The sequence below is a fragment of the Hemibagrus wyckioides genome, linkage group LG19, assembly GCF_019097595.1.
Source record: "Hemibagrus wyckioides isolate EC202008001 linkage group LG19, SWU_Hwy_1.0, whole genome shotgun sequence".
In the NCBI taxonomy this organism is placed as follows: Eukaryota; Metazoa; Chordata; class Actinopteri; order Siluriformes; family Bagridae; genus Hemibagrus; species Hemibagrus wyckioides.
Genome location: NC_080728.1, coordinates 19,043,074 through 19,070,797, shown reverse-complemented (window position 1 = coordinate 19,070,797; position 27,724 = coordinate 19,043,074). Strand labels below are relative to the sequence as shown.

General features: G+C 40.3%; 2 protein-coding genes across 5 annotated transcripts; one reads left to right on the top strand and one right to left on the bottom strand.

Moving 5' to 3' along the window:
* The first annotated feature begins 8,908 nt into the window (after window positions 1-8,908).
* On the top strand, window positions 8,909-12,051 carry pmch (pro-melanin-concentrating hormone). The gene is made up of 3 exons (XM_058416531.1): window positions 8,909-9,210; window positions 10,756-10,927; window positions 11,845-12,051. The coding sequence occupies exons 1-3, from the start codon at window positions 8,971-8,973 to the stop codon at window positions 11,892-11,894; spliced, it is 462 nt and encodes a 153-aa protein (XP_058272514.1). The 5' UTR covers window positions 8,909-8,970; the 3' UTR covers window positions 11,895-12,051.
* On the bottom strand, window positions 12,039-27,402 carry parpbp (PARP1 binding protein). 4 transcript variants are annotated; one of them, XM_058416528.1, is made up of 11 exons: window positions 27,278-27,398; window positions 26,988-27,210; window positions 24,585-24,818; window positions 24,389-24,502; window positions 22,518-22,688; window positions 21,644-21,798; window positions 17,538-17,715; window positions 17,051-17,232; window positions 16,361-16,442; window positions 13,078-13,276; window positions 12,039-12,564 (listed from the first exon to the last, which is right to left on the bottom strand). In XM_058416528.1, the coding sequence occupies exons 2-11, from the start codon at window positions 27,135-27,137 to the stop codon at window positions 12,242-12,244; spliced, it is 1,788 nt and encodes a 595-aa protein (XP_058272511.1). In that variant the 5' UTR covers window positions 27,138-27,210; window positions 27,278-27,398; the 3' UTR covers window positions 12,039-12,241. The 4 variants fall into 4 exon arrangements, with proteins under 4 accessions (XP_058272511.1, XP_058272512.1, XP_058272513.1 ...); XM_058416529.1 differs by having other exon boundaries at window positions 26,988-27,198; window positions 27,278-27,383; XM_058416530.1 differs by having other exon boundaries at window positions 26,988-27,177; window positions 27,278-27,374.
* Between the last annotated feature and the right edge of the window lie 322 nt (window positions 27,403-27,724).

The following is a 27,724-nucleotide window of genomic DNA, read 5'->3' as shown; positions in this document are numbered from 1 at the left end:
GTGAGTCTTATATAAAATGTGTCTGTTGGCTTTCAGTGTGTTTTAGATGTGTTTTTCCTTCTGTTGGATAACTTTACACAGAATTTTTGTAGCTGAAGATCAAATTTTAGATGAACAAGCACTTGGAACATCTCATCTGGAACTTTGATGATACAAACATTTCTAGTTTTGCTGGAACTTTTCTATGAATATATTGCAGAAAAACAGAAATATTTATAAAACACAAATTCTTAAAGTCCTGAGTGTCTACTTTCATATGAGCTTCATATTAACCACCACTGTGGAGTGGAACATGACAAAGACATTCGATCATCAACATGGACACAACAAAAACAGGAGGAAATTTGTTTGGAAATTTGTTTGGCTTCTGGGAGAAAACTGATAAAGTCAATAGTTTGATAAACTGATAGAGTCAAACTGATAAAGTTTACTGTAGTCTTGTGAATCCAGTCATTTGTATCTTGAGAATTTGAACCAGTTTCTGTAGAAGGTAGAAAAAGAAATTAAGAAAAAAATGTATACAGGAGTGATGTAGCTGAAGAGCCATAATTCATATCCCATACTGATATTTCTACATCTGGGTGTGTTTTCTCAAATAATCCAGTAATCTGAATACAGATACATATACAAGACGCACATGGTTTTAAACCGCAGGGGTCCGACGTTCCTACACCTAGTCGTTCTAAGCACATGGCCCCGACGAAGAAAGGCCTAATTTGACTACGGCTCCCGTGACCATGCACAAACTCTCATGGCATGACAAAGTGATACTTCCTAAAACAGATCCTACTGAGCCAAAGCAAACAAATCAGTATGTGGGTCCACCGAGGAGAAAAGTGCACGTTCAGCTTCTTGGAGAAAGGCTACAGTGACAGGTCAAAGCTCTTGTATGCTGTCAGCACTTTTTAATGGATATATAGTGGAACAACCGAGCCTTTTTAACAGATAAATTGGCCACCTGGCTCCGTTTCAGCAGACATAATGGTTTATAAATGTGGAGCAGGCAGCAGGCAGGAACCTGGTCCAGCTATTCTGAATCTTATTTCATCCATCTTCTCTTGTGACTAATACTAAATCAATTATTAGCTCCAATTAGGCAAATTACAGCCTGAAAGCTGGGAATGGAATTCAGTATTCGTGGGTCATATCGTGAGCTACACTTCACTACTAATCGATCAAGGTGGTTATTTGTTGTTTTTGAAATCGGGTAATGCTGATTAGAAGCAGCGATCTGGGCAAAGCAGCATGCTCCTGAAATACAGGAGACAAAGGCTTCATATAACAGCCTCCCATGTTCCTCTCCAGAGGCAGCTGAGGGTAGTACTGCGAGTGCCGAGTGCATTTGAGGACACTGTTCCTGGACCTAACCCTGAAACTGAAGCTCCAAACCTCTACTACTTACATGCACTCTTGTCTTTTAAACAACTTTGTGGTCTATTTCAGTGCTCTCTCTCTCTCCCTCTCTCTCTCTCATTTCCCCACAGTCATTTTAGGGGGGAAAAGAATTAGTGTTACACCAACAAAGTTATATTTTTATTGCTAATGAATGCCAGAGAGCAGATGTACAGTTTCACTGGCACAAGAACAGTTCTATGAATTGTACGTGTCACAAGCGATACGTTCATGAACATCGTCTCAGATCCCGAATCCAATTCTATAATGTATATATTATAACCAGAAATGAAATCTTGCAACCTTTTTTCATCACACGATCAGATATTAGCATAAGTTTGAAGGTAATATTCACACCCTATTCCCCTCTTTCAGTCCCTCTTTCCCCTCAGCAGTGGAAATTCACTGAGTGCTGATTGTGGCAAGAGCGTGTTGGCTCAGCTGTGAGATTTAAGAACCCATGATGTCAGACCCATATTTTCCTTGGAGAGCATCTCATCAGCTGCATTGTTCCTGGAAACCATGGTCTGAGCTCTGGACAACAGAGAATCCAACCCCATCCCAGTCCTCGAGTCCTCTTCGAGCCCCCGATGCCCCTTTCAACAGATTCGGTGGAACAGTAGATCTCAAAACGGTTTGAGGCTGTTTGACCTCCATGTTTCAGGATGTGCTTTGAGATTGAGTAAACTGTAGACTTCATTCGAAATAATCTCTATAACATGGTTCCTATTATAGTGGCTGTGAAATTTCATGAGTGGGTTGTAAATCTTAGAGCGATTTTAATATTAAATATAACTAAATGTGTCATTATTAACTTTCACTGCTGCAATTCAGACTCAAATAAGCAAAGAGTTTGAATTTCTAAGCATACACTTACCTAGTGCTGGCAATTTTTTACGATTTATTCGGAGGAATCGAATGAATGTTTTAACTCTAGTAAAGATGGTAAGTTATTATACATGCATATTTAAACATTCATAAATGCTGCTTAAATGTTTAAACCAATATGAAGGAACAAAACAGTGTTTTTAATCTGATAAACTCCTCCTTTATCTTTCTGCTAAAGAAAAAGATAGCAAAGAAAGCTTGAAATTTCTTTATAACTTCAGACATATGGAATTGGTGCAGCTTGAAAAATTTAGATGAACAAATAGTCCATGTAAAATCTGATGCTGTGTTAGATCCTGTGCAGTATTTCTCCAGGAAGAATTCTGTCATTTTCAAGCTCGGCATGTTCAACAGACAAAGTGGGTAAATTGACACCAGCAACAAGCTAGGCTAGATGACTGATGCACATTTTCTTTCTCAAACAACTGCACAGTCATTGATTTTAGATTTAACAAACTTGTCTATGTGTAATTGTTGTTGTTGTTGTCCTTCGGCTGCTCCATGTTCGGGGTCGCCACAGCGGATCTTCTGATCTGCATATTTGGTTTGGCACAGGGTTTACGCCAGATGCCCTTTCTGATGCAACCCTCCCATTTTAATCCAGGCTTGGGACCAGCTCTGAGAGTTAACCCCTCACTGGCTGGGTTGGTTTACTGCTTGGGAATCGGCGGTGAAAGCACTGGATCCTGCCACTTGTCCACCACCAGGGGCTTGTCTATATACAGGATAATTCATTTAAATGTAAGATGTTGTGCTCCAGCCATGTTCATTTAATGTCACTCTGTTAACCAGTAAGGCATTTGGATTTGAGAAGAATACACCCAGCTGATTTCATGTCACAAAAGACATTGTCCCCATTTACTCTGTCAGAAAGATGGGTTCACAATTAACAGCAGCATCTATAACAAATAGTGTAATTAATTTTTTGTTTTTTAAATATCCTTTCTTTAAAAAAAACATTGCACTTTGTGCTATAAGTGGTGCTGTCACTATTTTACCTAAGTGCATGCTAACAAATAAAAAATATATATTTTAAAAAAGTGTAATTTCTCTATTTTTTTAATACAGAACAAAAAAATTAAATCACAATTGAGAATAATTTATAAACTAAAAAAAGTGATTTATTTATTTATTGCAATATCATTTAACCTTACAATTACTTCCAGGTAATACACAGAATATCAAGTTCAAAACTTGTTTGCATCAGTGGAAAGCCAAGCAAAGCCTTTTAAATGAATTTTATGTCTTTTTTTTTCAGTCAGTGAAAGCTGTTTTTGAAAGAGTCAACCCATGATACTGACATTGCCTTTGGCATGCGTTCAAAAGCTAGGTGATTTTTTGGGCATTTTTTTGTTGACAGATTGGCGGCATGGGTGGTCTGTTCTATTTTTAGCCCAAGCTTGGTGGCACGACTTCCTGTGAGGAGCCTTGACATGGAATGCTTGGCTTGGGTCAGTTCTTTGTAAGCAGCCATACAGTTTACATACGCTTCATATTGGGAATATTGCTAATATTTTTGGGTGGCTGGAACAGATTATCTGCATTTACATTATTATTTATGGGAAAATTAGTTTCGCAATACAAATTTTCACCTTAAGAACTTACCACCCGAAGCAATTAAATTTGTATGCTGATGTTCCATGGTATAAATAAAGACTAAAAGACATCAGGATGCGCTGTTATAGGTAAATAAGGTCTGGGAGCTATCAGTAAGTATCTCTGCTTACCTGAGCACGACCTGTATATATATATATATATATATATATATATATATATATATATATATATATATATATATATATATATATATATATATATATATATAGATAGATAGATAGATAGATAGATAGCTACATATAACTTCAGTGAATTTTCATTGTCTTTCGCTCTATAAATGCTTAGATTGCAGCATGACCTACTTTAGAGTAATATCCTCGAAAGATATTCAGTCACATAATATCCTTTTTTTTTTTTGTTTTGTTTTGTTTTTTACTACTGCCGATTCAGTAATTGCAGGATATTGTACCGCATCTAACTTCCATCACTTCCATCCAAACCCCTAATACAGAAGCCTCTCTACTTTTCCATTTCTGTTTATTTTGATCGCCATGTAATTGTACAGTTGTAGCGAAAATATGTAAGCAAAAAAAAAAACCCACATGAAATATTAAGAGGACAATTTTGTTTTTAAAGAGAGTGACACACTTATGTAACGAGATTTCTGTAACTTTAATTGATGCAGTAACAGAATATGTCTATGGAAAAGTAAACCTCGGTTGACGCACTTGGTCTCCATCTGCCAAATCACATAAAAACCTACTAAAGTCATAATCGCAGCAGGACCATCTTGTAGACAAATCAAACGGAATGTAAAATGGGAATTCTCATTAGATATCGGTGGGATAACACAATTAGTAGCCGAAACGCTTTGCAAAAATTGTCCTGTTTCCAAGAGTATAAAACACTAGCTGTGAATTCTGCAAAGATTTCAAGCTGTTCTTTTACACTAACAGGCTGAACATGGTAGAAAGCTAAACAGTAGTTATTCAATTAACCGTGGCTCTATGAATTCCAGATGAGGTTACACTAAGGACATTGAGAATTCTGTGTACAACTGGAGATCTTATATCAATATTTGCATACTGACATGACATGATGGAACAAGTTGTATAAGTAAGTTCCGGTTAGACGGAAAATAACCCCTGGAAATAAACATGAATGACAGCTCTGGTGTGAGTGAAAATTCACACAGCAGTTACATGTATAACTAGTGTCCTGTTTCATTCCTACTGACATGCAAGCATTCGCAAAGACAGGCTATACACAAAGACTAGGGCTAAGAGAACAAGACATTAGAAATGGACTTGATATGACAAGACTAACTGCTAGAAAAGCATGTAAATGGCCATTCTTTAACCCGAGAGCCTAATAATATCCGACAGTCCACATGCATGCAAATGTGGCCTACACCTGCAATACTGGTGTCAGGTCCTGTTGGTCCCAAACCATATATATATATATATATATATATATATATATATATATATATATATATATATATATATATATATATATATATATATATATAGGTCAGGAAGGTGGGAACAAGGCAAGACCCTACTAACAGCAACAATGCAAAAAAACAAGGTCAAGTGGCTGATGCTAATCACACCAGCACGAGGGTATGTGGTAGCTCAGTGGTTAAGGTGTTGGAAAGTTGTGAGTTGAAACCCCAGGTCCACCAAGCTGCCAATACTGGGTCCTTGAGCAAGGCCCTTATCTGCCAATTGCTCAGTTGTATTATTGGTTTGAGGTAGGGCTCAGACATATAAGGCTACAGTAAACTCAAACTAGGGTAGCCAACATTGGAGCTGAACGAAGCCTAAGCATGGTGGTTTGCAAAGGCCACCTCTGGTCTGGCTTATCATAACCCATCAGAACAAAATTTACCCTGGCCAGGACAACTTGCACAAGCTAGTCAACAACTACTCATCAATTGACCATGAATGTTTAAGAATTTGAATCGTGTGATCTGTGTTTTAAGATTTGGGAGGTGACAAAATTCTAGACATCTTGACTTGCAGGAAATACCTTGATGTCAACTGAACAATGAGCATCCTGAGGTAATTCAACCTGGGCTACATCCCACTAACTTCCTGTTTATCCCAAATAGCTTCAAACCAAAAGATGGCAGCACATCAGAGTAATTATTATTATTATTATAATGATGACCTTCTTGTGTCATATGCTATGAAGCCACATTTGGAACCAATGAAAATGCAGCTGGCCCAGCTGATGAAATTATGGTCAGTAATCCTAAAAGAATGTGGTATGTCAGCCTGTCTGATCGTAAGACATTCACTCACTTTTAGGAAAAACTTTTTCCTAGTCAGAGGCCATCCTGGGAATCTTGGATGTAAGGCAAGAATACATCCTGGATGGGATCCCAGTCCACTGCAAGGCACATACACATATATACACTAGGGGCAAATTATCTTAGTCCATCCACCTAGTGGCATGTTTTGTGAGGTGGGAAGAAACCAAAGAACCCAGAGGATACCAATATGGGCACAGGGATAACAGTCACAGATTACAGATATTAATCCAAGCTCAGAATTAAACCTGGGACTCTAGCGCTATGAGGGGGCATCACTACCTGCTACACCACTGTGTCTGCCTGCTAAAGTACCTAGGACTGAATATGTCTTGGAGGTTATCAGAGTGCATGGGCCACAACATTCACAGAAAGACTAGCTGTCAAGCCTGAAACAAGATCATGGAATTTCAATGTGCCTGCAAGTCGGTTATCCAATAAGGAAAGAGATTGTGTCTCTTGATCTTGTTGAAAACAAAACATAAATCTGGTGGAGATCACAGTCAGTAATAGGTTTAATGGAAAACTGTGGTTCTTTTAAATCTGTGTTAAATGTGTGTTATTTATCAAGTTCACCAACTTGGAGATCTGGTCATACATAGTATGTGTCAGTGCTTGCAAAGCTTCAACATGGGGTGTTAAAAGCAAGCTAGGGAACCAAAACAAATTGCATTTAAAATAAACAAAGAGATTTTGTGTGGCATTCCTAAGGGACAGGAAAAAAAGAAGGCCCTGGCCTTGACCATGTCCAGACCTGTGTACACTGAGGACTACAGGTGCAATTAAAGTAGTTTACCCTTGCCCATGTAACTTGAGGAGTTTAGTTGGAATTTTTTTTTTTACATAATGGTGTACCAGGACTCATATGTAAGCAAGCAATTGGAAAAAAAAACACAACACTGTTGGACAAGTATGAGCCACAGAGATACCAAGGTACTACCACTGTTGGGTTACAAATTTTATAAAGGGAATTTGAGACTTCCCAAGCTAGACAAACTGATCATGGTGAATTTAGATTGCTTATATGATACCCCTCATTCAGCCAAACAATTATACAAACCCTACTGACCTGCCTGCCAGCCAAACAAGACATAGATGTACGTTTCCTGTGTGAACAGGGTACTGGCCCCATCATACCTTCTCTCACAAAAAGACTCGGTTGAAACAATATTTCATCCCCTTAAAGTGGTTTAAAACAGAAATATCAGTCAGCACAAGAGAGCACAAAGGTGCATCTAGTCATGTTAAAGGTTCTTCAGCTTCTCTCACTGGAGGAACCCTTAAAGGTTCCATATAGAAACCAACAACAGAATTTTTTTTTAATATAACATCTCAAGAAAACACCCTTTAGAACAGGGGTGAACAATCTTATCCAGAAAGGGCTGGTGTGAGTGCAGGTTTTTATTCCAACCAAGCAGAACCCACACCCGAGTCTACTGAAAGCCAAGATCAGCTGATAAAACAGGTGGAATCAGATGTGGTTCCTACTTGATTGGAATGTTAACCTGCACCCACACCTGCAGCCCTTTGGGGATAAGATCAGACACCCCTGCTTTAGAAAGCTTGAACCATTAACCATCCAAGAATCATTTTCCCCCTAAGAGTCTAAAAATTATTTTGTTAACTGTAACAGTTGTAATATTACCATTATTTATGTTTAAAATGTTACTTTGGGATGCTACCATTTTTAATTTAAATCAAATACCCATGGAAATCATACAATTAGCCCTTTATATCCAGACAGAGAATGAAAGAACTTTTCAAATAGCTAATTTTATTAAGACATCTTAATAGGCATGTGTGCTGAAGCTGGGAAAATGCTTATGGATGTTGCAGTGGGAGAGTGAGAGATCTCGGAGAGGTGAATGGCAACAGAGAAAGTGAGGTTAGAATAACAGAGTGCTCCAAACTCAGTTATACTGCTCCTGGAACACCAATGTCTCCATAGACCAGTTTAGTTCTTCAGTAGAGGCCTTCTCTCTCCAACAAAAATACTCACAAAATAAAGGCTGAGTGTTCCAAGTAAAAACACTTCAGCTGAGTTCAATAACTATTATTTATGTCCTATTTCTTTTTCCTCCCAATGCAATAGCTTCATTGATATTAATATGAAAAACCCTTATGCTTTCCTATGAACTGAACACCAGAGAGGGACTTTAATGTCAATGCAATGTTGCTTAGATATTCAGAGCTTCTTCAAGAACTTAAGGTATCACAGAAAATTGTGTGCCTTTCCAGCCGTTTCCAGACATTGTGTTATCAAAATGCAATCTGTTACAAGTTTACAGGCCATTCAGTTTTCATCAAAGGTCTGAAAAAGTACAAGATGATGGTACATTATATAATGGACAGAGTATTTTTGTGAATTAATAAAGGGGCATTGTGCTGCAACTCATTCCATTCACAGTATGTGGTTTTATCAGCCTTTTCCATCACTCCCTTGAGACTTTATCCGCAAGGTGCTACTGGAGCAGGACCCTTGACCCACATTATGAGACTTGAGAACTTACCGTGACGTGGAATAAAAGAAAATGGTTGGAAAGGTACATTCTGTTTTTAAAAAAAGAAATAATCCCAGCATTCACAAAGCCAAATGCTGTTTACGAAAGCAATGTTTAATCTCTTTGATGCACAGTGGCATGCCCTTCTCTTAGACGTTCTATTCCATGATGGGTTATAACATCATCTTTCAGACACAATGACAAGAGAAGAACTGTCTATTGGTTTGAGAGATATAAAAGACGGTAGGGTGGCAAGCATAGGTTTTGTGGGTTTGGGCAAATCTGGTGCAAGCAAATCAAGAAACTCTGGTCATCATGATCAACTCATCCTCGATCATTTTTGCACTTGCACTTTTGCTCAACTCGTTCCTTCTCTCAGCGACCTTAGCACTGCCTGCAAGTAGAATTAAAGATGATACGGCAACCCAAGATAGCGTTAGCTCTGTGATGGACGAAGATGTAGCAGGACCTGGTGATTTCTCCCCAAGGAGATTCCCTCTTGTAGAGGGAAGGCTGGCTGATGAAGATGGCACCAAGAGGATCTTCATCCTTTCAGTGAGTATTGCTTCCGAAGGTATTGCCCAATATGTTAGAAAAATGGGTTTCCTCAAGGGGTTTTGGATGGTTAAAGCTGTTAGCTTTGTAAAGGGTGTTTTATTGGGAACTTATCCTGAAATAAAAACCATCTGTTGTAGGGTTTTAGGTAGAACCATTAATAGTTCTTCACACAGGAACAAACTAAATAACCCTTTAGGATGCTTTTTGTGAAAGAAAGCAAACTTCAACAGTTTTAGGAGATAACTGAAAGGACTAAAGTACATGATGAAATATTTTGACAAATTTAGACCTGCAATGGTGGAACATTAGTATAGTTGGTAGTATTTCCACCTCACAACTCCAGGGTCCCTGGGTCAATCCCATATAAATGGACACCTGGTAGGCATATAGAACTTATATCCACTCCTCAAAACCTGCCAGTAGGTCAGTTACTCAGGGTCAGTGAGTCTTAAAAGGAGTGTGTGTGTGTATATGCACATGGTGACCTATGATGGACCAGGGTCCTATCCAGAGTGTATTCCCACCCCACAGCCAGTGGGATAGGATCCAGATCAATGATTGTTACCTGAATAAATCGTTTATTCATGACAGACAGAGGGACATATACTCAAGGGGGAAAGTTGGTTCCTCATCAGGTCTCTTGTGGTAGTTGAAGATTTTACCTTTCTGAAGACATTTTATTGGAATATTTTCTTAAAAATAAGGATTGTTTTGACTGAGATCATAGACCTGCAATAGTTTTAGCAGACCTTGAAGGGGAAGAAAGTCATATTTCCCTGCAACCAAGTCTTTCTGAGTTAATACCCAGCAGTTCACTGTGCTCTTTAGAAAATACAAGTTGTTTTTATATACAGAAAATAAAACTAGGTTGTTAGACTCTGCCTTCCTTAAACCATGTTACCAGTAAATATTATTGAATCCTCTACTTTCTTGCAGCTTGAGTTACACATATGTTGTTGTGGATAAATTGAGACATTTTAGCCAATAGGTCTATCTTTGGCTGAACTTCTCAGGCGTGTGTAGTGGCCTGGAATAGCTTCCTCTCTGCCGGGTGATCATGTTGAAATAGTTATCAGAGCAATCGAAGGAACAATTGAAAGGGAGGAGAAGTTACAGTTACAGCTATATGGTGGGAAACCGTAGCCTGTGAATAAACGGCCGCACTGATCTTTTTAAGAAAGGGGAAAAGTGAGACATGGGAAACTTTGGTGTAATTTGAACCAATTCTTCCATGTGGGGTTCCATACTCAACACTACAGACACATCAGAACACTTCAGGAGCTCTTGGGTGTGTGCTGTTCAAATTATCTTTAAACATCTCCAGGTGTAGGTTGAAGCGGGGGAAAAGAGAAAAGGAAAAAAAAAAAAGAAAAAGAAAAAAAACTCAGGCTCAGGCTTTCATCCATACAACAGATCCCCAAAGAGGAAACAGTGGTTTGTGTTTAGTTTTGTGAATGAGATTGCTTGTGTAAGGTGGTCAGCAGTGAAGGTCATCGGCCCACAGACGCCGCTCGGTAATTGTCAATGATCTGTTCCACTCAGGATTTAGGATCAAAAGGGGCTTCTGGGAGTGACGCAAGCTCTGGTTTTGGCCGAGCCTTTCCCGTGCTATCACCATGGAGAATCGACCGCGCTCTTGCTGCAACCCAGAAGGATGAGTGGCACAATGCAGATGATCTCATCCCCATGGCCAAGAGAAACACGGACAATAAGAGTAAGTCGTTTCTTTCTCTCTCTCCCTTTTGTTGTTTTTTTTTTTTGTTCTGCGTCATTGACTAATGCAATACTAGAACGTGGCTCGTCGCCCGACTTGGCTGCACATGCTGTGTGGTGATGTGTTTCGTCAAGCGGGTGTCTCTTTCCTGTCATTTTGATTCATTTAAAGGAAGGAAAAGATGGGATTTCAAAGTTTTGACAGTTCCCATGACATTGATCCTTTCCAGAGTCTGAATCTGTGCAGTCATCCAAACGTAGTTTCTCACTTTCCTTAATTAAGATTACAATAGCCAAACCCAAGCACGATTCTCCCAGAATGCACGATGCTTTCGGGTGGTCTACTGCACTTAATAAACATTACTGTGTGAAAACCATTTCAGCCTGAAATTGAAAGATGCATCCCGAGATCGAGTTAAAATCCTGACGTTACCGGGAATCTGAAATTGGCCTTTCACCCAGAAGTGAAACGAAAGGCATTACTTCATCACTTGCCAAACAGTGACACTAGCCAATCGTTGGCATCTGCAAGCTCGGGTATGCAGAAGAGGGCAGAGAGATCTTTTCTTTTTTTCCCCCGAGAGTTTAGCAACTCTGAAATGACTCTGTTGCTTCATGAATCTTTGAGGAAGCACATGCTAGCTTTTACGCTCCCTGTTTGGTAGCTGATGTGAGAAAGAGGACAGCTTGTGGATGGGAGTTCCCTGATTACTATGTTGGAAAAGAAAGAAAAGAAAAGAGAAGCACTTTTTGTATAGATATTCCTATTATAATGGACAATGGAAGACTTACCTTCGTAAAGTAGGGTTTTATGCCTTGGCTAAGAACATAAACTAGCAAGGATTATTAGCTTTATTCAAATGATGCCCGTTATTTAAGTGACGTCCTTCTTAAACCTTGTTCTTTGCTTCTATTTAGTGCTTCGGTGCATGATCGGGAGGGTGTACCGACCCTGCTGGCAAGCTTGAAGACGGAGGGGAAAACACAGTCACGACGTTCCTAATGACTTGCTCTGGTCATATTCATCAAAATATATTCACAGAACCAAAATTGACAATCAAATAAAACTTTATTAAAACCAGAAATGATGTACATGTGTGATTAAAAATAAAGAGAACAATGTGATACCATTGTGCAGTGACTGATGCCCACATCAAGGTTTTGAGTGCATTGATAAATTACTGAACCTCATAAAGGGGTTTAATCAAGAAGTCTTTCACACATTCATGCTTCATACTCTTCACTTATTCAGATGAAGGACATGATTACAGAGGACACGAGATGTCACGATGAAGCATCGTGTATAAGCTTTAAATCATAGCCGGAAAAAGCTTGTAAGCTTGCCCTGACCTGCAATGAGCTTCTTTCTAGCCATGTTGCCGCTCTTCTTCCCTGGCCCTGAGCTACAGGCTTTGGCAGGAGGTCTCTTCTGGGGCGGCTGGTTCTCATCACCTCCTTGTTCCACACTCTCTCTGTTTGACAGCTTCCTCTTAGAAGTTTTGGTGATGGTTTGGAGTTCTGCCACTCCTTTCCTTGAAACACCTGTTCGGATCGGGCCGTTGGTACTGCGTTGCTCGAGGGCTGGTTTGGTCCCTGATCCACGCAAGGCTTGAATCGTTGCCTGTTGATCTACCTCGGCTGAAGAACATGCGTAAATAAGGAGGGGAATTAGTGAAGAGAGAGAGAGAGAGAAAAAAAAAGAAAAATAGGAAAAGGGTAAAAAAAAAAAAAAAAAAAAAAAAGGCAGGGGGGAATTGTGAAACTGCTGACGTTAGCCATGCAGTTTAACAGGCAGCATGTTTATTTTACAGAGCTGAAGCTCGACATTTGTCATGTACTGTAGTCGAGTTCTCACACAGAACATGTCTAAGTTTTTAACAACACAAGCGAGACCAGCCAGCTTTTATGGAAAGGGGAATCATTTAAAAGGTTGATCTTAAGTACCAGTCCCCGAGCAGGAATTAGGCAGAGATTGAGGCCTTGGCTCAGGAGGTGAACCCGGGCATGATGCCGACAGCGTGGCGTCAGAGGCACCTGGAACACTCCCATCTGTGTGCGTTTGTGTGTGTATGAGACCCCCATAAACCATGTGTGAAAGTTATGAACTACACAAAAAGGACTGGAGCTCATCTTGGAAAAAAAAAAGAGTACCTTGTTTTTTGGGTTTGTCTGCGGGGTCGGATTCGTGCTCAGGGGGCGAGTTAACAGCTGAGGGGATCGTCCGTTTAGGAGCAGGATGGACGCAGGTCGGGAGCTGACTCGTGCTGGGAAAGTCCAGCACCCGGTTTAGAGGCAGACTGTCGTCCATGTACGTGCAGGCAAACTGCGAACGGATGCCTCTCTCCCTTACCTGCAAGAACAAAGATTTTTAAAAAAAAAACGGGGCTCTGAGATTAGACAGCAGAGAGATATACTGAGCCAGAGATACTGAGGCCGAGTCAGAGAACAGACTGCTTTTGAAATCTCAAAAGGCTTCAGAGAAACGCTGATCCAACACGGTTGTGTCCGTTTGATCCATGCCTGCTTGGGATTAGCAGGACTGCAGAGTGTTCTGAGCCAACGGCCCTCAATAAAAAAGTTAAAGTAAAGTTGGGTGGGTCTAGGAAAGCGAGGCTAGGAAAGAGATAGCAGATCAAAGAGTATTTCAAAGCGATTTCTTAAAAGACCTAAAACAACAGAGAGGCTTAGTACAGAAGAGCGGCTTTCCCCGGATGCATGCTAATCGAGCCAACCCTGAACGCTCAGGAATGCAAAAAAAAAAAATCTAGGTTTATATAAGATCATATGCAAATTAAAACTTGTACTCAACGATTACATGTTGGAATTACAGAGAGAATAATAATCCAAACATGGAGGTCTTTATGAAAGCTTGTCATTGTTAGCATTATTAGCAGAGAAAAACTCTTATTTAACGGGTCACTGTTTGAGCCACCACGTCGATATGATGTTGCGAGCTGCACTCGACTTTCCAAATAGGAATTTCAAGTTGAGGGAGTGTATTCGGGCTGGAAACTGAGTTACAAGCTTTAGCTGAATATTTTATATGGAATTTAAATTTATATTTAGCTGAAGATCCTTGCATCTGTATGTAAATTTTTGCTTTTATGCAGTTCATGGAACTTGTTCAATTTCACAAATTAGCATCAAACAACTGTGCGCTTTGTACACGTGTGACATGAGATGTCTAAGTGACCTGAACATTCATGCAGCACGCGGTGTAAATCCTCATCCTTCAAAGTTTTATCCATGAAAAACCCCCAGGCTTTGGATCCAAAACAGTGCAGAGAGCTGTGCTTTTCTCTCACAGCACTAGCTGACGTCAGTCTGGATACAAACCGTGATGGTGCAGCGGGACAAAGTCGATCTGCAGACAACAGGAAGCAATAACCTTTCAAGTTTCCTCCTTGTTAGTCAGGTTACGCCACGAGCGATACGATATCTTCAAAGCGAAATGGACGAGGAAAAGCTTCCGCCCGCTGAGTTCAGGAAACAGCGAGCTACCCAGGGACCATTACCGCTCACGCACAGGAAGACGGCCAGAGTGGAGGCAGCTAAAGTGACATCTGCTAGCACAATCAAATAAAGACGCCATTTTACAAAATGTGTTTAGCATGCGTGCTTGAGGAGAACTCTGCTGCTGTTTATCTCGCCATTGAAATGCCTCTTACTAGAATAAAAAACCTGCACACATTCACACGTCAAGCCTTTCTTTGATCTTCATGCACATATCCAGTCAATTGATTGGGTTTGCGTTTTAGGTCTTAATAAATGTTTTAATTATTTCCGTAATTTAAAACACTAATAGTGAAAACGTCAAGAATTTAGCACCTGGCATGGGAAACAAAAACCTTGCATATTTAATGTGCTTTTATACGCTTTCAAAAAAAATTAAATAAATATAAAATATATAAAAATAAATAAATACACAAAATAATAAAAGCTTTGGTTTCACAATGCATGTAATTAGGAAAAAAATTAATAAAAAAAATAATTTTCATTAAATAAATAAATAAAACTATATAGTAGAACTGATATTATTATTAATAAACAAACAAACTCAGGTTTGTATTAATGCTCTTGTTCAAATACATTGTTTCTATAGTAACAGCTTATGTACCTAATAATATCTGGATTAAACCGTATTTATTATTTAACTAATAAAATAAACAACAACAGAAAAACAGTCATTTAGATATGTTTTTTTGTAAGGAGACATAATGCAGACTCCTTCCATAAAATGTTAGTGTTGTAATTTGAAGACATTATGCTAGTAGGTTTTCTTGATAACATGAAAACCTGCCTTGTGTTTTTTTGTCTTTTTATCTTCACCACGAGAGAGAGAGAGAGAGAGAGAGAGATGCTGGAGGGAAAAGACTGTTTATATCTGCTAATGTATTTAAGAAAGTGATCTAGCTTAAGTAGGTTGTAGGAATGTTACACAACATTTAACAAATGTTGCCATGGGTCAAAGGTACATAGATAGAGATAGGTAAAGTGTTTTTTTAATTAATGAAAAAAAATTGTTGGCAAACTGCTGTGGAAGAATATTCAGTGTTTTTTCCTCTTATTTGTCTCCAAATCTCCAGAACACATGATATTTCTGCAGTTCTACAGATTTGTCCTTTGGCTCAACTTTAGCAGATCTACTAAAAAATAAATAAAAAAAATCTCACACTAAAAGCCTGAAGACATGGCGGCACTGAATGCACCCCTGATCTTTTTTTTCCCTCATTCTCTGTGCAAACACACTAAACACTGCAGATATGAAAGTTCCCAAAAGCTACCTTCGTACATACACTAGAGACTAGAGATTCATTTTCAACGAGAGCGGAGACTTCTGCTGACGTGAGCGACAGCGAACGATGATGACTAGATGTGGGTGTGTCCAAATCAGCGACACAACAAAGTTGAGAAAATCTGAACTTTAAGCAAATACAGAGCAAAGTCTACCAATGGGAGTGGTGATAACATTTACATTTTTGGTATTTGACAGACGCCTTTATCCAGAGAGACTTGTATGCTATCCCATTTTTATACAACTGAGGGTTAAGGGCCTTGCTCAATGGCCCAGCAGGGACAGTTTGGTGGACCTGGGATTTAAACATTTTTATACAACTGAGCAATTGAGGGTTAAGGGCCTTGGATTTGGGATTTGGAACCTGGGATTTGAACTGACAACCTTCCGATCAGTAGTCCAACACCTTAACCACTAAGCTACCGGGATCTGGGAACTGCTTCTCCTTCCTCTCGCAGAATGTTTTATTGTTGTAGCAGCCGATTCGGAATGCTAGTTGCACCATCCACTGATAATTATTACTATAGACTCCAGCTGCAGGAATGCCTCCTGACAACTTCACAGTACAGACTTGTGAAGGTACTGATATTAAAAGTTCACATTATTATTCACAAAATCACAGCCCTGACGCCTCTTTACCTTAGACTTAACGTGTTCTTGCTGGCTCTGGACGCGATTGCGCAGGGGCTTTGGAGAGAGTCCTGTGGGAAGTTCTGGAGATCTGCAGACATACAGATGAAAGAAAGCAGAAGTGAGGAGATGATGATGATGATTATATTGTCAAACTGCCAGTTCCTAAGTTTCCACTTCTCACGTTCAACATAAGCAGACTTAAACAGAATGCGTCTAATTTTATTATGACTTCACAGAACTCGGACTAAATATTGATTAGCTTCTACGCATCAGTGGGCGCTGACCTTTCATGCTTCAGTTCCACCTTTTCTTACATGCGTTTTTTTTTCCCTTTAAAAGAGAGATTTAATGTTATTATGGTTTTAGGTAGCTAGGAAACATATACAATACATGATACATGAGTTTAGCATCGCAAAATTGCAATAAAATCAAGGCTAAGTCACCTAAAAGTGGACCCCAGTGTCACAGAACACAAGGAAAAGATAGTGTAAAGTGTAGTGGGGTGCCAAAATTTTTAAGCAGTCAGGTTTTCCACATAGGTAAAATGTTCAAATGCATAGAAACACATCTGATGAAAAGAAATATTTGAGAAATACTTGTAAACAAGGGGTAAAAAGCATGGTAGCAACTGGAATGAAATAAAACTGACATTGTAGTTGTGTAAAGAAATGCGGTGTATAAGTCAACAGAACATACTTGTAGAGCATGAAGAGAGACACAGGCTCGGCTTCGTTCAGAGCGGTCTGATCATCAGTGAGCAGTTCTGCTTTGTTTCTGCAGGGCGGTGCCAGAGCTTCTTCATCCAACACCGTGATCAGGACTTTAACAGTCTCTCTGCCTGCGTAGGCAGTGGCATGATTGATAGCATACGTTCGAGGCTGTAAATGAATCGGATTGTACGAGATAAAAATGAAAGTGTACTGCTATATTAGTATATATGATCATGTGCTAAAAGTTTGCACCCCCCTTCAAGGCCATCTGGGTGAATGAATTGAAAATGTATCTCACTAAGATTATTTTAATCCTTCAGAAAAGGAGACTGCTACACAATTAGAGTCATAGCACAGATTATTTGAAATCCATAAACCCCAAAATGTTGACTTGGTACATTATGTCTTAAGGGGGCACAAACTTTTGCACTTAGGTAGGAGAAATGTATCAGCATTGAGTAAATCAGCTCTACCCTGGCCGGACTGATCCCTGTGCTGCAAGCGGACTGCTTCTGAAGGTTGTGGATTTGTTGGATTCTTTCCTTGAGCTCCTTCACAGTGTCTTCTACAGTGGTGTACACCAGATCAGTGCTACTGAGACCTTTTAAGAGAACCGCTCTAATGTTGGACACCATCCTGCCTCCAGCAACACTACAAGGGGATGGAAAGGAACAAGCAAATAAGCATTCTCAGAATTACTGGCTGCATTAAAAAAAAAACTAAAACAAAAACACAATGCCAATATTCCTCTACACAGCTGGAAAAATAATGCTCTCCAAATATCATATTATTCCTCTCAAAAGCAAGTTATTAGCACCCCAAAAAGAATATTTCCCATTATGATAATGGCCCTAATAATAGTATGTGTGGGACTGTTTCATACAAACACTCTTGACCAATCCTGCACCTGGAAGAATTCTGGCCAATCCCACCAGATCCTGCAGACACTTTTGAACATTTCCACACACACCTACACAAGATTTGACCAATTCTGTCCATTCCTGCAGACACCCTTGACTAAACCCTGCCTTTTGCCAGAGTAGCCTAAACTTGACTACACCCACAGAAAGCTTGACCAATCCCTTCCACTTCCAGAGAAAGGTTGAGCGATCCTGTCCAATTCCCACATTCCACAAAAAAAATTCTACCAATCCCGACCACGGCCTCAGAAAGTTGGACCAATCTCGACCACGGCCACAGAAAGTTCGATCTATCCCAACCACACCTACAGACAGATCACATAAATGGTTCATTCATTCATTCTTCTGGGAGAGGTTTATCCTGTTTTATCAGGGTCACTTAGGATTTCCATCCTGTCCTGGGAACACTGGGAATACGGCGGGAATACACCCTGGAAGGGAAGATAGGAGGCTGTCCATCACAGGACACATTCATAAAATCATTTACACTTTAGCAAAAGGCAGTTCACCAACTGGCATGGTTTTAGGACAGCCTGGAGAACATAGGGCAGACCTGCTGGGGGTCCTGGAGCTGTTCTGCTAAGCTGTGGACACAAAATCAAAAGTTTTGCAAAGATGCTCTACAGAAGTACCCTTCAGGAGAGCTGCCCTAATGCTGGACCCAGTCCTGGCACTAGCAGCACTAGAACAGAACGAAGGAAGGTTTAAAAAACAAAATGAGAAAAAGAAGCGCTGAACTTGTTGACACCGGTACGAAACAGGTGACATGGGAAAAAAGGAAGAAAAGAAAACCAACGCCCAGTCTACTACGAGAGGTTAGCATGAGAGCAGCGATATAGCAGAGCAAGGCATACATGCCTGCGTGAACATATTAGCGAATGTAAACATTGGGGAGAAGCCGGGAAACGAGCCGGCCCAAATCCCTGACCCAGCTTTTGTGCGAGGGAATTACAGTAACAGAATCATCTGGGAAAACAGATGTTGGACGTACGAGAGGCCCTGATCCAGCAAGAAGGGCTGTTTGTGTGTGGTAACACAGTACTCCATGAGGTGCAGTGGGGAAAAACTAGGAGGGTCGCAGGCTGATGAAAGAACTCTTTTGGCTCGAGACGAATCATACTATCTTCTGGGAGAAGCCCCGAAGCTGTGAAAGGAGACTGCAGGTTCAAGGCACTTGCTTCTCAAGCACACTGATGCACTCATGAAGCCTTCGCGAGATCGGTCCAGATCAACGTTATGTCGTATTTGGGAAAGCATCCCATGGCAGGTTTTTTTGAAGTAAGCACAATCAGGGAAATATTTCCAAGTATGACATCTAATCAGCCATCAAACCAGGGAATAGCCTTTTACTTTTTAGAAGAACAGGCTTTGATATTCCACAGATAAACATGCTCGAGCAATTCAAGGTTGGGGAGAGGAGGAAAGTAGATTTGTAGATAAATAGCGCAGGTGGATTTTGATAAGGTAAAGGGAACATGGGCTTCGCAGTATGATCAGATTAAATAAAGATCTGCGCAGGAAATCAAAGGCTTTAATTTCAGAGGTAATGCCAGGTGAGGTCATGGCTTTCACAGCGTTTGGTTTGGACGCACGCATCAGTTGATTACAGCTGAGGGCAGGGAAAAGAGTGCAAGGTCAAACATGCTGTGCTAGAACATTCTGCAATGACGAGAAATAATAAACTTAATATAATAAATACAGTCATTTGCAGAATTATCGGCACCCCGAACAAGATCGCGTTAAAAACCTTGTTTTTTCCTTGTTTTTGAAAGGACTTCAAGATGTTTTCAAGTATACAGTACAGTATTTTCACACAGGGATCCAACACAACCATGACCCGGATGATGGAGTTAGCGGAGGTGAACTCACTGAGATGACAGCCCCGGACTTGAACATCCAAATGGATCACGGAAAGGATTCATGAAGTTTAAAATATTAGTCAGAACATGTGCTCATTTTCAGTACATGGAATTTTGTAATCATGTTGGCTGCCTGATAATCATGAGGGACATGGTAGCTTGGTGATTAAGATGGGCCACTGATCAGAACCCCCAAGCACCCACATCCAGGCCCTTGAGCAAGGCCCTTAACCTCCAACTGCTCAGTTGTATAAAATGAGATAAAACATGCAAGTTATTTACATAGTGTTAGTCGACTATAGCGCTAATTTGATCAGTCTTTCTCCATTTCTATCCCAAATCTGACTTTTATCCTTCTTTAAAAAAAAAAAACGTTATCAGTTTCTTCTAACAACTGCTTTTTCTTTTCATTTCTGTTCTCCATTGATGCTGAATACTGAACTCATCCCAGAAATCCAGCTGGTCCTGATCAGCTTTACAACTTTTTCTCTGTGTAGATCTGATTGCTTACATCTACAACATGCCACTCGTCCAGCTCTATTCCTCAGAACAGGAAATGTACCGCTGTGCATCAATGCCGAAATAATCCACTCACAGAACCAGAACCAGAGTGCGCGCGAGGTTAAAAACCGTCTCTGCCAGCTCTTGCAATCTTTCTCGATCTGAACCTGGGTTTAGACCAGGTCATAGCGCAGTACACACTGAAAAGAATACCATAATTGTACAAAAACGATTTCAGATTTTCCACGAACGACTCGATCTAGCTTTTGTATGTAGGTTTCGAACATTTCCAAGGTTACAATATTGACACTGCTAACAAGAAGAGAAGTTCTGTACCAATTAGGAAGAAGAAAAAAGCCCATTATATAAACAGTGTTGCTGAATTCTCCATCTTGATTGTCTGTTCTGTAAGAAATTGAATTTCTTTGTCAATTAAACCCTAATCTAGATATATTCACTTTAATCGGAACATTTAGAATTACATGTTGCAGATTTGCATGGAATTATATTTATATTTTAAAGGACACAAATTGTAAGAGTGAGCCTGATTCCTGATTGGACAGAATGCTTTTGAGAGCAAGCAAGAGATATTTTAAAAATAAAAAATAAAAATATTTGGCAGGTGTCTTGGCAGGCATGATTTTTTTTTTATTTAAAGAATTCTGGTGGGATTGAAAAATACATAAATAAATAAACAAACAAATAACATTTGGTGGATTTATCTTGTTTTTACAACTGAGCAGTTGATGGTTCAAAGGCCTTGCTCAAAGGCCCAGGAGTTGCATCTTGGTGGTCCTGGGATTGAACCCACAACTTTCTGACCCAAAAGTTCTGATCCAACATTTTTAACCACTGAGCTACCGCTTTTCTACACCTGTAACACCTCTACACCTCATCGTCCATGCAATTATTCTATCAGGATCCTGATCATCTGTGAGCTTCAGTTCATCACATCAAAAATGATGAAAAATGATGATTAGAGAGGTCTTGAGAGATAAGCCAGACTGTATAAGCTGACCACTCTCTACACCCGTGGTGTACATAAAAGCATCTCAAGAACACCTGGAATCTTGAGGATGGATGCTCTACAAACAGCATTAACCTATATTAAATTCTCACAGGATCTCAACTGAACACCTTAGAGACCAGGTCAAGCTTCTTGGAAATCCTGCCACACTACTGGCTGCCTGGATCATCACATGGATAGAGGTGTTCCTAGTAAACCATGCGCTGTTAACTGATTAGTATTTCTGCCCATAATGAGAAAGAACTCAATAATGAAAGAGAGAAAGGTAATACCTGGGGTTGGGGGTTTCTCCCAGGATCTCCTCCAGCTGGTCCATGAAATGGACAAACAGAGACAAACCCTTTAAATGCTTCCTTAAAGGGTCTGATTCTGGAGGGGCGTAGCCTTTTCCACCCAGCTCTATCGCCCGGATAAACGAAGTAGCAGCCTGGAAAATCCAGAGATGGGCTGTTATGAGGATGATATTACATCTCTGGAATCTCAATTCATTCTATATATTGTTGTCATGTTGTAGATCGAGTGCTCAACTAGTACAGATGTAGCTTAGTGACCATGTTCAGCATTGAGTGTCTTTGTCATGTTCCACTCAGAAGTGGAGGTTAATATGAAGCTCATATGAAAGTAGACACTCAGGACTTTGTAGTGTTTCAGAAGCATTTCTGTTTTTCTCTAGCCTACTAGGAGAAATAAAATCATAGAAAAGTTCCAGGTTTGTTTTTTCCCACACAAATGTTTGTATATTCAGAGTAAATGTTGATCTCAAACCCATTTCTGCTCTCTGAGATGCTCCGAGTGCTTGTTCATCTAAAAAGCAGCTCAAATTTGATCTTCAAGCAGTAAAATTCTGTGTTAGGTTCTCCAACAGAGGGAAAAACACACGTCTAAAACACACTGAAAGCCGACAGACTCATTTTATATCAGATTTACATCCGTAAGATGAAACTTCCGTAAGATGCAATTCAAATGAATGCCATTCTAGATGGATGGATGGATCCTATTTAGTTAACTCTTCAGTAGCTGGGTTAGCGCCCTACCTGGGAATCGAAACCAGGGCGCAACAGTGATCTACCGGGAGGCAGGAATGGGTGAGTAAAGAACCAATTTTAGATATAGCACCTAAGAACTCAAATTTAGTGACACATTTACCAGAAATAGAGATGTGGCACTTTTTCGTGCTGCGTGTTTGAGGTCAGTAAACGCCATGCGCCCAAGACAGCGGTTAGGGGTGTTTAAAGTGTGTGCGAGGGCCAAGTCGTTCTTCATGTTCACCAGCAAACCAAAATACGAGCAAAAGAGCCTCCGGACAGCCCGTTGCATCTGTGGGAAGAGGACAGAAAAGTGTGTGAATAAGCACAAGGAGAGCAACACGATGCACTAAATATCCAGAAGTGGGCATGGCCTTAATGTAAAGGATACAAATATGATCACTCAGAGTGCACAATTCCAGCTGCAAGCCTTCTCAAAAAAAAAGGGGGGGGGGTGGTTTCGTTCTCCATCAGCTTTGCACATCTGGATCCTGATACCCCCCCCCATCTTATTGGCAAACTTGCTCAAGCTCAGTCAGATTCTCAATCAGACTGACGTCTGAGCTTTGACTGAGTCATTCAGGTAGATTAGATCTCTCTGAGAAAGTGTGACCTCAGCCCAAAACCATTTTTCCCCACCAAAAACTCTCTAAGTGTTCTTAGAGCAAAGGAACAGAAAAGTAAGTAGCCATGTTATTTTACGATGGTGTCAGTTAATATTTTATGACAGTGTCAGCCTGCATTAGCCCATATGCATATAGCATATCCCCCCTCCTGCTCTCAATGCCTTCACAAACCTCCTCAGCTTCAGTATTACAGAAGCAAATCCCAACATCTAGCCTCATAAATCTGAGGCCGACAGCTGGAAAACAGCATCCGAGACACTCGCTCTGCATTACACGCTCACGACATGCAGCAGGAGCAGTAACTGAATTCACATTTCTGTCTTCAGTCCAAGTGATGTGATGTAATGCTGGTGTTAATGACGATCCAGACACGATAATACGAGTCAGGAACTCGGGTTAGAGAAGAAGAGCTCAGTATTTAAATCTGTTTTTAATATGGAGTTGTTAGCACTTTGGAAGAAGTTATGATCTCCAGTTAATCGGGATTTCACGGCTGTAGAAATTGACGCAAAATATGAGGAACAATTTTTATAAAAAGCAGATTTTTCCGCAGATTCGGGTCGAGACTAGTCGCAACATGTATTCTGCCAAATCCTTCTTCCATTCAAGTGTGGAATATGACTACAGCTCTCACAGAAAATTATTACACAGGGAGGAGGGACACATTTATGGCCACAACAATCATAAAAAAATGTGGGGATTATATATATATATATATAAAAAATAAATAAATTTAAAAAAAAAAAACTCAGAAATTCTGAGAATTAATTCACAAAGAATTAATGAATAAATAAATAAAATTTGGTGGATGACTGCTGAGGGATACTAAATCAACAACATGGTGGTGTGATGTGGCCTGATGCATTTTATTCCTCTTAAAGCACAATAATTTAATTTAATATAAATTTACATTAATCCGCTCATTCTGAAAGGTAGTCGTTGCTATAGCAACAGCTCATTCACAGGGACTTGTATGGCAGACGCTCCATGTCTGACTTTTCTTGAACGATTCTCAAAGGAGTCTCCAGTGTCAGTGCTCTGTAACAGGAGTTTGCGCCCCTTTGCGGATTCCTGGCAGATTTTGTAGCCTTACTGATTTTATCCGAGGGAAAAAAAAAAGGAAGGACGGTTTATAGCTGCTATAAATGTAAGTGAGAACAGGAAGTGACTTGTTTAATTGATGGATATTAAGCATTTCCAGCAGATTGCTGTGGGGTATGAGGAATCAAGCCCTTTGGGGTAAGTAAGAGAGAGAGAGAGAGAAAACGATTAACTTTATGGAGGTAATAGCCTAGAGTCTGTCACTGAGTATTGACTACTTCTGTTAAATATTGAGATTTTAAAAACTCTTTCCCCAGGATTTCACCTGCGCGCTGCAGGTTCGAACCCGGTTCGATGGTGTAACCGGGACCCGAGGGATCGTCTCGGCTCCTTCTGCGTCCTCCGTGCCGCTGCACATCAGGAACTCGAACATCTGCGTCTAAGCGTGAAAAACAACACCTGGTATTCAAACCCGGGGTCGACGAAGCCGCCAGAACAGCAAACTGCTCCGAGGCACTCACCGCGGTCAGGAGATCCTCAGGGTCCTCATCCCGCTTCAGCTCCTGGTACATGTTATAGACATCAATCAGATCCACCGTGTTGGTGCGCTTCAAAAAGCTCTCGTACTCTTTCCGGATGAGCTCATAATTGTCCGGGAGCGGGGAGCTGTCTCGGGACAGGTGGAGCTTGTCCAGAAGCAAGCATTTCCAAGCCTCCAGCACGTCGCTCAAAGCCACACCGAACTCTCCTTTTTCCTAGAGTAAAACCAGAGACATGCGTTTGTCACACAGAAGAGCGCCACAGGCCAAGAAACGGAAAATCTTACAGCAACACGCACTGTGTTTAAAAAAAAAAAGCTCTCTCTGGGAATATCAAGGCTAATTCATAGGGCAAGGAGAGGAAAATATCATATCTTCATGCTTGTATCCTTCGCATTATTAATAACGGATTGAGGGGAAAAAAAAAAAAAAAGACAAACAAAAATAAATTGTGTAAAAGATCTGTTCCTAGTTAAGAGTAGTCACTTTAAAAATAATAATAAATCTGTTTTTTAGTGTTTATTATTTATTTATTAATTCTTTAAACACTAAACAGAAGGGCCGAAAAATATTTAACAATAGCAGCATGTCATTTTAAACCCCCCCTAAAAAAATAAATAAATAAAAATTTACGCTTGATAGTTTTTTACTTTGCGCTGGTGTATTTAGGACAAAAGATGTATTTAAAGCCAAATGTGTGTTGAGTTAAGCGTGATGAACTGGTAGCTACAAGCTTCCAAACCTGTTCTGTGATTGGATGAGTTTCATGCTGGGCTGACGTACTTCTTAAATTAACTTCTGATTGCCAGCCGTTGTTGATTTCGTCTCCTGAGTTCTTATTGATCAGCTGTTATTTCTCAAGGGGAAGTGATTTGACCCTGCAGAAAAAAATCAGCGGAGGCGCCTAGAAATGCGCTTACGTTATCCAGCTGTGGGCTGTGGCGTCGGCTGTGACGCGAAACGGTGCGTCTTGCATTAATTCTGAGGATTTGTTCGGTTGTTATGAAGCACTGCATGTAGATTTTGTGTATTTGTTTATTTACTGCTGTATTTTTAACCTGAATGTTAAATAAGCAGAAGGTCCACAGCTTCAAGACTGTGATTCTACACTTCCTACATCAATTTTGTATTTGAATTCGCTTTTTATGATGCGACAACAACTGCAACTCTATCTCTGCTAACAATATAAAATATATCAAATAGTCAAAATAATTGGCTCTATTTCTAATATTTGATCTAGTGTGTTCCAGAAACAGGCAAACATAAGGCACAAGCATTAAAGCATGATGGTCAGTGTTCTATTGGAGTCAGCACAACTGTGGTGTCAGTAGGAGTGAGGATTGTTGCTATACGTTCTAAATGTCACCCATGATATCTACTGTTCTCTAGGGTTCTTTCAGCTGATCCCGGGGTCGCCACAGCAGATCATTTGGTCCAGACGTTTCAGTTTGGCACAGGTTTTATGCTGGATGCCCTTCCTGACGCAACCCTCCCATTTTATCCGGGCTTGGGACCGGCATGAAGACTGGGACAGCTCTTCAGTGGCTGGGTTAGCGCCCTGCCAGGGTGTCAAACCTGGACTGCGGCAATGAGAGCCTGCTGCTGGACCACCAGGAGGCTGGTCTACTGTTCTCTAGAGTCAGTGTTGTAACCTAAACATCAGTGTTGTAATGTACACCAATCAGCCATAACGTTGTGAGCAGTGAAGTGAATAAGAATGATGATCTCATCATGGCACCTGTTAGTGGGTGGGATATATTAGGCAGCAAGTGAACATTTTGTCCTCAAAGTTGATGTGTTAGAAGCAGGAAAAATTGATAAGCTTAGGATTTGAGCGAGTTTGTTGAAGGGCCAAACTGTGATGGCGGATAGACGACTGGATCAGAGCATCTCTAAAACTGCAGCTCTTGTGGGGTGTTCCCGGTCTGCAGTGGTCAGTATCTATCAAAAGTGGTCCAAGGAAGGAACAGTGGTGAACCGGCGACAGGGTCATGGGCAGTCAAGGCTCATTGATGCACGTAGGGAAGGAAGGCTGGCCCGAGCTACTGTTGCTCAGATTGCTGAAGTAGTTAATGCTGGTTCTGACAGAAAGGCGTCAGAATACACAGTGCAGGACGGGTCAGGGCTGTTTTGGCAGCAAAAGGGGGAGCAACACAATATTAGGCAGGTGGTCATAATGTTATGGCTGTCCAGTGTATATATTATACTGTATTACATTTTATATTTTTATATATCTTGTAACTGACTAAGCTGCTGTAACATGAGAATTTCCCTCATAGGATCAATAAAGTCAGTCAGTCAGTCTCTATCTATCTATACTGTAATGTCAGTGTCAGTGCTGTAATGTCCTGAACTGGTGGAACATCTTCACCATGTTTTTGTTACCTGCTTATGGACCTCAGCAGCAGCCAGCTGGAGGACCATCAGCATGCTGTCCGCTCCATGTATTGTGGTCCTCTCCGAGTCCAAAACCCGGTGACACTCTCTCCTAAACACTCGGATCAGTGCTTTTAGCTTTAACGCGTCCATCCCCATTGTCCTGCCTTTCCAACTGAAACGACGAGCAGATGATCACCTAACAGATCAGTTGATGGATCTGCGGTTAAGACTACAGAAATTACAGATCAAATCAGTGTGAGCCACATCAACCAATCTGCCAGGGGAAACAAACTTACCAGCAAGATTATTCTAGAAATATTTCTGCGGCTCAGAAGAGAAATTTCAGGTCTGCTTCATAACGCTATGATTTCCAAACCTGAACTCAGTCTGAAGATTTAAATCGACAGGAAAACACAGCTCAGCCAATCACGTTAAGTCACGTGACTCTGACCACGCCTCCCCTCGCAAGAGCCGGCTTTATTGGATAATAATAAAAAAAAATCATACTTTTATTTTTATTAATTGTGCTATCACACCGAATAAATGTAAAAAAAAATAAATAAAATAATAATAATAATAATAATGAAGCAATTAGATTACCGTAACATTTTTGTTTACGTGTGAAAATATTCGTTTAGCTTGTGATGTCCTTATTATAGCTCCGAACAAACAATAAAAAAAAATTAAAAACTATGTTAACATTTTAGATATATTTTGTAATACATACACAATTTAAAAAAACT